The sequence below is a fragment of the Notolepis coatsorum genome (genome assembly GCF_963971535.1).
Source record: "Notolepis coatsorum genome assembly, chromosome: 6".
Taxonomy (NCBI): Eukaryota; Metazoa; Chordata; class Actinopteri; order Aulopiformes; family Paralepididae; genus Notolepis; species Notolepis coatsorum.
The window spans coordinates 84,132,550-84,147,271 of NC_140170.1; the positions used below are offsets into that span (position 1 = coordinate 84,132,550).

Genomic DNA, 14,722 nt, shown 5'->3' on the forward strand with positions numbered 1-14,722 from the left:
TAAGTGTGCACAGCAGGGAGCTAGGGGTGGGACGATACATCGATCCAGATCGATATATCGATCTATTATCAATAATCAAATAGGATCGATGCAACGTAAAAAGATCGATTCATATTGCGATACTCTTATTTTGAAAATCCCATGTGTCGTATCCGCTCAGCTCGGATCAACAGCACACAGCATTAGCGTCTAGGGCGTCACTAGAGCAAGACTAGCGTGCCTATTCTGCGACCCAAAACATGTCCCTGCTGTTTTATTCCGCAACGGGTCCAATGCATCTAACCTGCTTTGCAATCCTCGCCACTCCATTATGCCCACGTCGCGTTAAAGATCGAAGATAACGTTACGTTAGCGTAAGCTAACAAGCTAACCCAGAGCCATAGGCAGAGAGAAGTGGGGACTGGGAAGGAGGGTGCATTCTCAAGATAGCCCCACTAACAGGATCTGGCCGGTACTGCACCTTCGGACTCCCAATATGCCTTTTCCAGCCAAAATACAGCTCTGTGACAGTGAATGGGATATTAATATCGGAAAAAAAAGAAAAACGAACCAAAAACAGTGAACAGGAGGTCTATTTGTATTAAAAACAATAAGATTGTTTTTCATTTAAATGTCTGGAAGAGCTCAAAAATAAAAATGTCAAATGATATTTCCATTGCCTTTTTTTTTGTTGATTTAAATGTTACTGATTGTGTTAAATGGGCATATAATATCGTCTCATATCGATCGCAGGCACCTGAATCGAATCGTATCGTATCGTGGCAGACTGTGTGATATTGGATAATATCGTATCGTTGTCCAAAGAATCGATATCGTATCGTATCATGATGAAACTGGTGATTCCCACCCCACAGCTGTATGTCGTGTGTGTCATATATGTTATGATGAATTGAAAATGGGGGACCCTGATGTAAACAAGACGAAAGTCTTTCTCTGGGCCCTATTCCCCGTACCTGGCTAACTGAGTTAGCCGGATAATTTTCAGCATAGCTTGACTTAAGTCAGACATTTCTGTTCCCCGACGTCAGATTTTCTAAGTCGCTATGGCAACAGATAGAAAAGTTTGAACCTGCTCCGGAGCAGGGTTTAGTTCAGTTAGCTGGATAACCTGCATGGCCACACCCTCGCAAAGAAATGCCAGCTCCCTTCCTGAAATAATTATCACAGTGTAGATCCCATTATACCATTCTGAATTATGTTTTTGTGCTTCGTTTTCCTAGGGGGGGCTTTTGAAATGTAAAATAATAGACCTAAAATGCTGATACTAAATTAACTTTGTCCTAAATAATGCACGTTATATACGGCGCTCGGAGTCGCGATACACACTGCATGTGGATGTGGTTATTTTAATAATGGCGCATTGCAAATGTGAATCCCGCAGGGATTTTAAATTTTTTTTATCTTTTTCCCCCTCCTTCTTTTTTCCAATTTTTCTCTTATCCCACTGTTAGTCGTTATGCCAATTCCCAACCCCCTTCCTGGTTGTTGCGCACTTTCCCCTACTGTTGGTCCGAGAGGCCGGAGACTGTCACATGCTTTCCTCCAACGCATGTGCAGCCAGCCTGCAGCCAGCCTGGCCGTGCAGATTCTCACTGGGAGGCCGCACTACCTCTCACCAGATCCTACCTTCGCTGAGCAGGCGCCCCGACCGAACTGTAGGGGTCGCTGTCTACAACGCCCAGGACCCACCCATGGCTCCCCTCCCCATAACTCAGCCAAACGAGTTAGTATAGCGATCAGCCCGAGCCAAGGCAATGCTGACTCTCCGGAAGTCGAGACCGCAGCCTCTTGCATTGGTGACGAGCACAATCTCCGCTACGCCACCTGACCGCCGAGCGCGGGGATATTTTTAATGAATGAAACCTATCGGGCGTTTGGCTCTGATTAGTTTCATATTCTCTGCTGTGGATGTATTTGCTTAACGGAGCGCCCGGATTGTGTTTCATTCAAGCATAAATTGAAGTGTCTATGCGTGGACTGTGGATTATGAATTACGAGGAATCTGAATCTGTGGATTGTTGAATTGTATCACTGTCACTCACACACGTTATTGTGATATTGTAACTGGGATTAAAATGTCTGATGAGATGCGCTGTTTGACGGATTTGAGGAATTGAATGAGCCGTTGACATTAATGCATTTGAGAAAATGCATTTATCTGTGATCAAGCACTGTTATCTGATGATGAACATGTGTCACTGGTATAAACCAAAGGTTAATCCATTCAATGCATGTATGGATGATGTCCGAAGATTAAAACCTGATTAACAGTGAAACTGTATAGCCTCCAAGCCTCTCTGACACGTTATTTCGGGTCGAGCCTTGAAACTTTGAGAACCATGTATTTATATATAAAGTACATGATACCTAAGCCGAGCGCATACACTGTACAGCAGTGGCGGCTGCTGACAACATTTATTGGTGAAGCACAACATTATTATATTATATTATATATTAAATTATATTTTTAAAACATCCCCAAGGCTGCAACACCCCCATTCCTCCCAGGTGTCAGGCTCCTCATTCGCTTCCATTCATTTTGGGGACCATGTTTAAATATCATACTTCTGAAGTAAACAAACTATACTGCTGTGACGATTTCAATAAAACAGACCATTCTGAGTCAATGGTACATGCTTGTACAACTGTACAAGCAAAACTGTACATTGGAATATCTAACATGTATTTACCACCTTCCTCTGCAAGGCCACAGATGGGTTTTATGGACAATTACGTGGGTAATTTTTTTATTCCAGTCAACGCCGTACTGCGTGTGAGAGAGAGAGAGAGAGAGAGAGAGAGAGAGAGAGAGAGAGAGAGAGAGAGGAAGAGAGAGAGAGAAAGAGAGAGCGAGATAGACAGGGAGAGAGAGCGAGATAGACAATAGACAGGGAGAGAGAGAGAGAGAGAGAGAGAGAGAGAGAGAGAGAGAGCGAGAGGCAGTGAGAGAGAGAGAAAAAGAGAGAGCGAGATAGACAGGGAGAGAGAGAGAGCGAGAGAGCGAGAGAGAGGGAGCATGAGAGACAGGGAGAGAGAGAAAAAGAGAGAGAGAAAGAAAGAGAGAGAGAGAAAGAGAGAGAAAGAAAGAGAGATATATATCGCGCCACTCACTCATATCAGACTAGGCCTGGGCGATAAAACGATAACTATCGCGATAAATTATTTCCTTGAAATAAACATGAAACGTGGTCGCAAAGTTTCGATATATCGATTGGATATCAGCGCACACGCACTAACAACCAATCAGTGAAGGAGATGGCGACAGCGAAGGAGACCCGCGGTGCACCTCTGGGTAGTAAACAAGGCTGGCTAGGATCATTAGCTTGCACGCCGCTATTTTATAGTTTACGTGCGGAGTGGGTGTGTGGCGTGAATTCTGAGGGTAACGGTTAGAGTAGTGTGGGGTATGCTGCGCCGCGGTGGACGTTGTTGCAATGTATTGGGGCGGAACGGAGTATTTTAGGGTGATAGTTAGTACATTGGAAACAAGGCTGGCTAGGATCATTAGCTTGCACGCCGCTATTTTATAGTTTACGTGCGGAGTGGGTGTGTGGCGTGAATTTTGATGGTAACGGTTAGAGTAGTGTGGGGTATGCGGTGGACGTCGTTGCAATGTATTGGGGCGGAACGGAGTATTTTAGGGTGATAGTTAGTACATTGTCGTGGGATACACCGCTTGCTCTGGCTAACTGTTAGTTCCATTCTTATAATGCATATGATCCAGTGGCGTTAGGTTGCCCCCTGGTGGAATATAATAATCTATGCACTGGTGTGCGCGGACTGATGACGACATCAACTCGAGACATTCGCAGCAGCAAAACAAGTGAGTCTATTAATAGCCCGTCCGTCGGCGCCGGGCATAAGAAGTTAATTAAACTTGACAGAAATTATATCGACGATAATTATCGATATCGAGTGATATGAAAATAATTTTATAATTTTATCGTGATAACGTTTTTGGCCATATCGCCCAGCCCTATATCAGACGTCACCTCACTGCACTTATGTGTATCAAATATCATGTATGTGACAAATAAACCTCTTGAATCTTGACTTGCCATATTCAATCAGTTTCAGTAACTACAGAACAGTACATTAGACTCACTTGTTGTTTGGTTGCATCGGGTTGGAACGAGCCTCGAGCCGTCGCGTTAACCCTTTGAGAAGCTTTTGTCAGCTGCTGGCAGGGCTTGATAAAGTGTATGTCCAGACTCCATATAGATCCAAATCCAACATTGTCAGTAATGTACAGTATCTCATGCTGATCTCTCCAACTCCTGAGATTACACTTCTTATATGATCTTGTTATTACCAAACCATGAGCCTAGCTAAGCTGACGCACTGAATCGAAACCACTACACTGGACAGTGGACTGACTGGCGCCGCCCCGCCACAGTCAATAGGGTCTATGCCAGGGGTCTCAAACTCAATTTACCTGGGGGCCGCTGGAGGTAGAGTCTGGGTGAGGCTGGGCCGCATCAAATATTCCACAAAAAAAGGGTTTAGTATTCTTCTCAGTGGTGTCAGTGGACTCATCCACAGCTATGGAAATGCACTGTGCATTTTTTTATTCTATCACAAAGCTGTTTAATCAAATCACCTGCCAGTATTTCAGTTATTCTGGTTGCTGTGCGGTCTGAGGGGGATTCGCTTTTGTTTGCCTTCAAACATGGTCTCCATCACTTCAGTCATACATTATTTTATTATGTATGCATCAGAGAGAGAGAATGGCTTCTTGTGTTTAGCCAACACCCATGCCACTGAGCACTGAGTGAGGACTTGGTTGCTTCTCGTTGTGACATAGAATAATTCTGCTTGCAGCTTGATATGATGATTTCATTCCATTTATTTTTGTGGTTCTTAGCACTGAATTTTGAGGAAAGGTTGCATTAAAATAACTGTTTTGTTTCGTAGTGGCGTTTCAAATTGCCACCCTTCACAAGAGAGCTACCGTTTCTTGGCATATTAGTCACATTGGTTTGGTGCTGGGCCTGGGACTCAGTATGAACGCATATTTTTCAGTCCATTCACCTTTGAATTGCAGTCGACTTTTCTTTTACTGACCACAGGGAACAAACTTAACTTTTTGACTTACCAGCCATTTGGCTGGTAGATTTAAAAAACTACCAGCCATCCAGATGTTTTACCAGCCAAAAATTATAAATAGCTTTTTAGTATATCGCCATGTGTTATTATTACTATATAATACTCTAATTACCGCACAGTGCGCACAAAAAAAAAAAAAAGGTTTGAATGCATTTTTTTTTTTTAGTAGTCTACTCTTATAGCCTGCCTCTAGTCTAATGGCGCTTTTCCACTGCATAGTACCTACTCGACTCGACCCGCTTTAGGCACCTGGTACTTCGTTCCTTTTCCACTGCAGCCAGGTACTACTACTCCGTTTGTCTCCGTGTGGGGAATGGGGATGCAGGCGGGGCCGCCGCCGCTCGCTTGTGTACACTGAAAGCTCCGTGGGCATAGATGTCAGAGGGCTTGCAGCAAGCCAGAGTTTAACACAGTTTCAATCAATCAATCAATAACAACATTAACCAGACTCTCGTTGCGTCTATTCTGCCAACGCTAACGTTACCTCTCATTGTGTATTCTACCAAGCAAACCCGGGTTTAACGTTACCTCTCTATATCGGCTGACTGTAGTATTAGGCTAATAACAACAACAAACTTAACACATCAGCGATCTTGTTGTGACACTAAACTCTCCGCTCGGTGGTAAATTGGGTTGATGTCGGTTTTGTTTCATCAATAAATAAGGCAGAATACACAGTGAATCCATTCTTTTTTGTTTATTGCACTTGGTTCTGTCGCAAACAAATCCTGAATGAAATGCATCCTTAGCGAGGCAGTAAAGATGGCGGCGCGGCGTTCTGTTTTCGTTCAGAGGCTACAAAGTGTGACGCGTCGAGTAGGGGGTATCTGCAGAGCCGCAGAGCCAGGCTGGACCAATAGGGTCGCTTGGAACCGAGTAGGGTATATCTGCAGAGCCGCAAGCCAACTTTATTATTATGATAAAAAACAGCGGTGACGCGGTATTCAGCCTAACTCTGCGGTGAGCGTGATGCAACAGCGATCGCGGCAGCTCTAGCCGACGCATGCAGTGGACTTTGTTGGCCGCCAGATGGCGCCCAGGCCTTAATTTATGACGGCCAAACATTAAATCTACAAGCCTGTGGCGGTGGGCGTGTGACTAATTTGTACCCTGACTGACCAGCTTTGAACATGCCATATTTTTCTGCTGGCTGCCTGCTGGCGAAACTACTAGCTACATTTATCTCACAGAGATAAAACTGGGAGCAAGGCTACTGTAGATGCGCTGTCAACTCTGCTCTGACTCGGACTGTTTAAGACAAGCCCTACTCTGCATCTGATTCGCAGACTGTAGGTGGGGGGGGGGGAAACGCTGACGGGACACTGAATGTGATTGGACCAGAGCAGAGTACACAGACAGTGTGGCAGTGCAGCCGGACATGCAGAGCACTGCTTGCAGAAGAGATAGCGAGGATGCATTTGCCTTCCACTTTACTTGGTATCACTCCGGAATCACGTTTCAACCAGTAGCGGCTGCTGGTTCTCTCTCCACTAGGGGCGCTATACCAAAACATTTTGCAAACATGTACAGTACCACGCAACCGACTCATGGCAAGACGTGAGCGATTCGACTCACGCTCACGGCAATGAATCGGCTCTTATGAACGAGTCGCTCAGCTGTTACTACAACAACACACAACCAGTCAAATAAAGTATAGTCTAATTCACAACTTGAAACACAATATATAAATAGAAAAGTTAGAAACAAAACTCGCTCCGTCTCCAAACACACGCAGATCTCTCCCTCTCTCTCTCACACACAGCGCGACGTGGAATCGATTCGTTACACAATCAGACCTAGTATATGTAGTATTATATACCAAGAATAACTTCAGTATGAGTACAGGGCTGTACACATATTTTGCATATTGTTAAACGAGCCAAGGCTAGCTATTAAACTATCGATATGAATCGAAAATCTGGGACCCTGATGTAAACAAGACAAACGTCTTTCTCTGGTCTGCATCCCCTTAACAATTGTGTGTATTGAGCCGTACTGTATTGTACCCATTCTGCAATCTGTTAATAAAGTTTTCATTCATTCATTCATTCAAACATAGACGATATTGAACAAGCCATAATCCACGTATTTTCAATCCAAAAGAAAGAGAGAGAGAGAGAGAGAGAGAGAGAGAGAGAGAGAGAGAGAGAGAGAGAGAGAGAGAGAGAGAGAGAGAGGAGAGAGAGAGAGAGAGAGAGAGAGAGAGAGAGAGAGAGAGAGAGAGAGAGAGAGAGAGAGAGAGAGAGAGAGAGAGAGAGAAGCGTTATCTGAGTGGCTGAGAGAGAGAGAGAAAGAGAGAGAGAGAGAGAGAGAGAGAGAGAGAGAGAGAGAGAGAGAGAGAAAGATCGCTAATCTACCTTGTTGTTGGCAGAAAGAAGGGCTTGTTGATAAAGTATATCCACTCCATGGCATTGTCCATCCAGCCTGTGTTGATGTCCATCCATTGTCCATGCATGTCCCTCCACACTGCATCCATAATATAGCTTGTTAATAGCCAACAAGTACTGTGAGTGCCTTTGTCCATGTCCGCCTCGAACAGCCTGCAAACTACCTGGTGTTCTATCGCCATGCTCTAAGACAAACTCTAACCTTAACCAACTTTGAAAGAGTGCCTAAGCTTAACCGTTGAAAGAACTTGCCATCTCGCTCCAAGACAAATATCTGCATCACACAACACAACAACAGCATAAACTCATGTTGCAAACTGCGGTTACGGAAAGTACCGCGTCGGCCAATCAGAGAGCTTTTAGACGCTCGGCTGCTTGCTAGGTCGTTTCAAACCAGCGCCCGAGTTCCATCATAATACATCATATTCAACGCAAAGCGCGTGGCTGCGACGGATACAGCGATGAACCAGTGCACGGCGGGCACGCGCACTCCAGGCGCAATTGCGCCTAGCCCAGAGAGAAATACGGCGAGGAGAAATGCCTGCGGCTACGGTAATGAAAAGGTCTATATCAGACAGAATCGTCACTTCCTGTTCAGGAAAACTATTATTAATCTTTGTAAAATTAGTTATATTGTGCATTGGAAACACAAACATACTTAAAATGAGTAAATATTATTCATTTTAAACATGTTTATATTATTTATAGGGCTATAAAACAAAAAACAAAAAAGTTTTTTTTTCTTCTTCTCTCATTTAACAGGTGGGTCGGCACCCTAGCGCCATATATATATATATGTAAATTAATAATAATTATGAGTGAATTTGTGCTTCACGTGTTGTCATTAAATAACCTCCACTGCTGTACAGATATCCTCATAAGTATCTATTCATTCGTATCAATTAGATACTCTTTGGGCTTGTTTGTATCTACTTATTCTGAAAGTTGAACTAATTATTTTCGCTAGCAATAGATCTCATTTGATTATTCATTCCATTAAGCCTACTGCCAGCAGCACATTTAAAGAAATATAATCTGATTGATTGGGGTAATGAGGGACTTAACATTAGCCTATAGATATGCATTTAACTTGTCGGCGAGGCTATTGAGCGGTACTGTATTGGACCCATTCTGCAATCTGTTAATAAAGTTTTAAATCAATCAATCAATGCCGTTAGAAAATCAGGATTTCTGCGATCGACACCTGCTGTCTTTTCAGGTGAGGCGGCCGCGCGCACTTATCCTGAGTACCAAGTCTGGTTTGAATTAACGAGACTGAATCAGGGTTCGAGGAACAGGGAAAGCGCGGATTCAAACATCGGGTTAATTGAATCTGGATAATGGGACTTTTGATCGACTTAGTTGAACCAGGTACGGGGAATAGGGCCCAGGTCTGCATTAGACCTGTCGCTAAACCACACCCCAAAATAGAATTTGTCCAATCATATCACAGCAAAAATCCTCGCTGCAGAAACCTCGGTCAACTCGGTTTGTGGGCTGTATCAAACCAGACGGCTGTGATTGAAACCACTGTGAAGAGTTCAGTTTATATGTTATTATCTACCTAATATCTGATGGTGAAACGCTGTGCGTGGGGTACCTGTAATTCGGACACCAGGTACCCTGAAAGACTGGATGGAGGAGTATATTTCATACCTTTTCCGAAGCCCAAAAGACAACTCGACAAATGCAAGCGATGGATTCTGCTGTGTCGTCGACCGCATACACAACTGAATGTGAAGACCATTACCAAGGACACTTATGTTTGCTCAAAGGTAAGGTCAATTCATAAAGACATAATATTTGACGACATGTATTAGAAACGTAGACCAAACTATTAGTTTGCTAACATTTGACTTTGACTGCCAACTAGCTAGCGTATATCCGGGCTCTCGTGTCTGCTCCGAAAAGACACAGACCCTACCTCTCGAATGACAACCTTGTTAGCTTTCTGCATCATAACGTTAGCCTTATGTATCATAACATAAGCTTTCTGCATCATAACGTTAGCTTTCTGCATCATAACGTTAGCTTTCTGTATCATAACGTTAGCTTTTTGTATCATAACGTTAGCTTATACTCTGGACTGGATTGATAGCAGGGCTAGTACTAGTAGAGCCAGCTAGTTCCTCATCTCATCAGCAACGTTACCGCAAGCCAGGTGCATAACAGTGGAAATTATGACCAACAAGGACAGTTATAGTTATAGATGTAATGTAGTGACCACCATTGATAGTATAAAGAACTAGCTAACAGACAACAGAATACTAATAACATGAATACTACTACATGCACTAAGGCCTAAAAAAATATTGTTTGTTTCCGGTTGCCGACCGACCCTGCCGATTTAGGTGCGACCCAATATATTTTATGAGTTTTTTTTTTAAGTATAAAAAAGAATTTTTTTTTTTTTTTTTTTTATATAAAGTTTCATAGAAATCTTAGTCAAACCTTTAGTATTATGGATATTAAACATGCTGGCAGAGTACATGCATCCATGTTGTTGTGAACATTTTAATTAAATAAAAAAATTCCCTATCCAGTTGCCGTGGGAAAGAATAAAATAAAAAAATAAAATAAAATAAATTCCCTACCTACCCATGGCCAAACTGACAAACAGGAAACAAGCAATATTTTTTTTTTATGCCTAAGAATGCTCGATGCACTTAAACCAGTAACAGGGACAACAATGTAAATAAGTCCTGGACTTTTCGTTTTATCCCTGACAAGGCAAATACAAATGTTGATCTGTCAAAGTTGTTATGTTTGTTGTCAATAAAATCCACTTTGAGCTGCATTTTATGTATGAAAGATGCTCCATAAATGAACTATTGTTATTATCTGTCTATGCTTAGCTAATACTCAGCTTTTTGTGTTTTTTCACAGAATGAGGTGTGCTGGAGATGTTACTGCCCTCACAGAGACGACACGGGTCAACCCAAGACAGGACATGAGTGACAATGAAAGAGGTCTGATTTATGTTTTTGGACTAAAGTGAGTATCATGGAATGTGTGCAGCTTTACAATCATGTCATTGATGAACTGAATATATGAACTGAATAATATCCCTCTCTCCTCATTCACCTCTCCCCCTCATCCCTCTCTCCTCATTCACCTCTCCCCCTCATCCCTCTCCCCTTATCCATCACCCCTCTCTCCTTATCCATCACCCCTCACTCCTCCCCTCTTACTCCAGATGAGGAGTGTGGAGCAGGCTCCCCCAATGGAAGGTGGACATTACTAGAAAGCTAAACAGAATGCTTAATAGGAATGTTAGAGGTTCTAGAAGGTGCTACTATGACATCATCACCAACGTTCCAGAATGATCGGGCAGGACTAAGGTTCTAGAATGTACTGCCATGACATCATCACACACGTTCCAGAATGTTCGGGCGGCACTAATTTTCTAGAATGTTCCTAACAATAGGTCTGTGGGTGAATTATGTACCATTACAATCAGTACAGTACTGTATTAAGTTTCAAAAGTAAAAGTACAGTACATATTCTATAGGGTGTTCTTGTATTTCAGTGCATTCAACCCTCGATATATTGACCTGAAGGTTGTTAAAGTGGTCCAGTTATGCTGCTCTGTGTCCCTCAGATTGCTGGTTTAAAATGTTAAAGTACTTAATCTTCATCAACAGTTGCTGATATTGGCAAATGTCAACAGACCAGGCTATTAATCCATAATGGAGGTACTAGAAGAAAGGTTACAGGGTAACCAAAATCAACATGTTTCTCCTTCCAAGGGTCATCAATAATCACAGCAAATGTTGTTTGTGACTATGACTAACGGGTCAGGAGATTGACAATGTACATCCAGCGATAACATTTTAATTCGATTTGTGAACTATGGGTCTGGGGTTGGGACAAAATCAATTTTAAGCCTTGTCACAGCATTCATTTGGCTACAAGAATATAATGTTAAATTACCATAGATGTATCACAACAACACATGATATTGTTCGCTATTCCAGTTTATATCGTACATCCATTTGTGTAACTGTAAATCCATGTATATTTATTGTATATATTAAAAATAGTGGCTATTTATGTACACTTTAGTTGTGGGTTTTCTTTTCTAATCAGAGTGATCTATCTTGAGAATGTGTTGTATGCATTTATTTATATTTATATTAAATATAACTTATACTTAGTGTTATAAGAAAAGCTATGTCATGTACCCATATACTGTGATTTACAGGTATTTTGGTAAATGGTAAATGGCTGTATTTATATAGCGCTTTTATCCAAAGCGCTTTACAATTTGTTTCTCACATCTTACCCATTCACTCACACATTCACAAACCGACGGTGGAGGCAACCATGCAAGGTGCCAACCTGCTCATCAGTGTCTTGCTCAAGGACACTTCGACACGCTGCCCGGGAGGAGCGAGAATCAAACCGTTAACCTCCGGATTACCAGACGACTGCTCTACTCCCAAGCCACTGTCGCCCCCTATTAGGTCTATTTTATTATTAGGTATTTTTACTTTGGTCTCTATCACTACATTTATAGTTAGTTTAATCAATCATTTGACCTGATGTACACTAGAATGTGCAGCATACCATTCTCTGACGTCTCACCCCTTTATGGAGGAGGATTGTTGGCAAGTGACAGCTCTCACCTTTTTCCTCATTCTAGTGACTAGTGACACAACTGTCGGGTCTAGCTCGTATACTGCGTTGGACCACTAGCCTTAAACTAAATGTATCAGCAATAGTAGTAATCATGGAATATCGTCATAGTTCTTGTAATCTTCAATCAAGTCAACTGTACGTAATGCTTGAGACGTTATCTATAGCTAATGCTTGCATCACCATGGAGGTCTAAGCATAGGCGGCGCGTATATAAGGCTAGGGGGGGCTATGCCTACCCAGAATATTATGCTCGGAATCTTGAAATGTATATAATATATGCGCAGGCTGCTGGCTATTGTGTGTGTCTTGTGCTGCAGCCGGCTGGCCGAGGTGTCAACGACGAAGGTGTCAATCGGTGGCAGCGTTTAACATTCCAGGTACAGGCAGTAACCAATCACGCATAGGCTCAGGTTAAATAATGTAGCCAATCACATCATTCACATGATCATCCTGATCCCGCAGGCAGAGTAAAGCAATCATCTGTGTTCTGAATTTCAGCCTGCCGATCGCTTTGTAGCGAACACCAGCGCACTATTTTGAGTCAAATTTCAAAAAGCAAAATGGATATATACGGTATTTTTCCAAGACATAAACAAAGTAATTTAGAAGCTGCACCGGGCTGGCCCTGGGCATAACTACCGATCACCTGAGGCTGTATGTTGTTTTATCTTGGCAAACAAGGGCTTGCTCTATAAGTCAAGAGGACATGATGAGAGTCCGAGTTCATCAAAAATCGTGGAAACTTTTTAGAGCTACTGTATGTACATTGTTTTCAAAGCATGATGAGATCTAAATTACGAAAAACGTTCACTTCATTGCAACTTGTGATTCAAGTCGTGAACGGTCTTTCTCACCAAGACGAAACGTCGCATTTATCTGCATTAAGGTAAGACAATGGTTAATATATTATTGGATGCCTTCATTTGAACACTTAATTTGCACTATATATAAATTAGTGGGGCTCGCTGTAGTATAGCCTAGTAGTGTGTGTGTGTATATGAAATCAGAACCTGGACAGTTTGCGTGCAACCAAAAATAAAAGGTCAAAGGGGGCGTTCCCTTTACAGCCTTCCTTGACCTAAAGCCCACGCGCCGCCTATGGGTCTAAGGTAAATGTGTATCTCATGAATGTACTTTTCCACTGCATATTGTAACCCTCTCTGTCTGCTTCAAGATGAAATATTTGTGTTATCTTTAAAAAAAACAGGTCTATTACCTGCTGTGGTAAATCTCCCGCGGCCTAGCCCCTTTCGTGAGTGTGAAGCAAGGCTTGCATCACAGTCAGGAAAGGGGCTGTCTGCGGCCATCATCAACGAGTCATTCACGGTCGGCTTTGTTTGTCCGAGGTTTCAAAGGGGGCGTGGTTTAGCGACAGGTCTATTGTATGTATTGAGCTGTACTGTACTGTACCCATTCTGCAATCTGTTAATAAAGTTTTCTATCAATCAATCTATCTATCTACTTCATAAATATTTTTAGCACAAAGAATCAAACGCCTAATCTTTGATTTATTGAATCACTAACCATGACAGCCGGCCATGCTCACTAGTCACTACACAAGACAACAGAGAGCCATACCTTTTAGCACTGAGGATGCCACCACTATTATCGAAAGTAAACAAACACAACGTGCCCTCACACTTGACGACTCGTTTTGAGTATGACATCATCACCACCTAGTGGTCGATTAACCTACATCATGTCATACATGTGCAGACAATGGAGGTTCAACCTGTACTGTAGAGTAGACCAACTGTAGAACGAAATACAAGGGGTAGGGAGGGAGGGAGCACGTGTTTTACCTTTTTAGGATCATCGTAAAACACCCCGATGCATGGGAGCTTAGGTCCAATACTGCAACTCTCGGTAAAAAGCTGTCCACGGTGTTTGTGCGATCCCTCGTTTAATTTGTAGGCGAATGTAATGTTCTTGATGGGAGGACAACCAGTCCGTATGTTGATTTCGGAGATAAGTCCCGAGTACACAATAAACCCAGCTATTGTTATTAGACTCAACAATATAATAATTACACAAAGAGGTAACCATTCTGACATGATTTACTGATAAACCGGTATCAAGCTAGAGCTATGTAATTCTGAGTAACATACCGGATTATAACGTCAGCATTTGTTGTAGTCTCAATTATTATATATATTTTTTGTAATGTTAATACTTAATAGGCCTAGCTATTTGTTGCGAGTAAAGTTGGTTTATTCAAATTGACTCAGTCCGTAGCCAAGTTACTGGTCCAAGCACTTCCTGGGAGGCATCACGTGACAGGCAAGGGGGTGAATTGCAAGAGAAGGTGGCACAGAAAATACAATAATCTATAATTCTATATCATCATTACATCTTTGATTACTCTTCTATCTGAGTTGGGGAGACCAGGAACTGTTGTAGCAAGGGACGATTAACACATTTAATTGAATTAATCCAAATCAGTAACAAGTGCAACAAACTCGAGTTAATACAGGTGTAGGTACCAACTTTATTTGTGCTAGTTGTCTTTCTGCTCACAAAACGTTTAAATGTCTAAATCCCCCTTACAAAAAAAACGAATTTTGTGTCCTGCGGGAATCATGTAGGTT

General features: G+C 42.3%; 1 protein-coding gene across 1 annotated transcript in view; it reads right to left on the reverse strand.

The window, feature by feature from the left end:
- tex264b (testis expressed 264, ER-phagy receptor b) overlaps positions 1–14,188 on the reverse strand; it is a gene marked incomplete at both ends in the record, with an annotated part of 268,522 nt that extends 254,334 nt beyond the window's left edge. Inside the window, one exon of the mRNA XM_084315664.1 lies at positions 13,937–14,188. Within this exon, the coding sequence (XP_084171790.1) occupies positions 13,937–14,188 (252 nt within the window). The remainder of the gene's footprint in view (positions 1–13,936) is intronic.
- Positions 14,189–14,722: the final 534 nt, after the last annotated feature.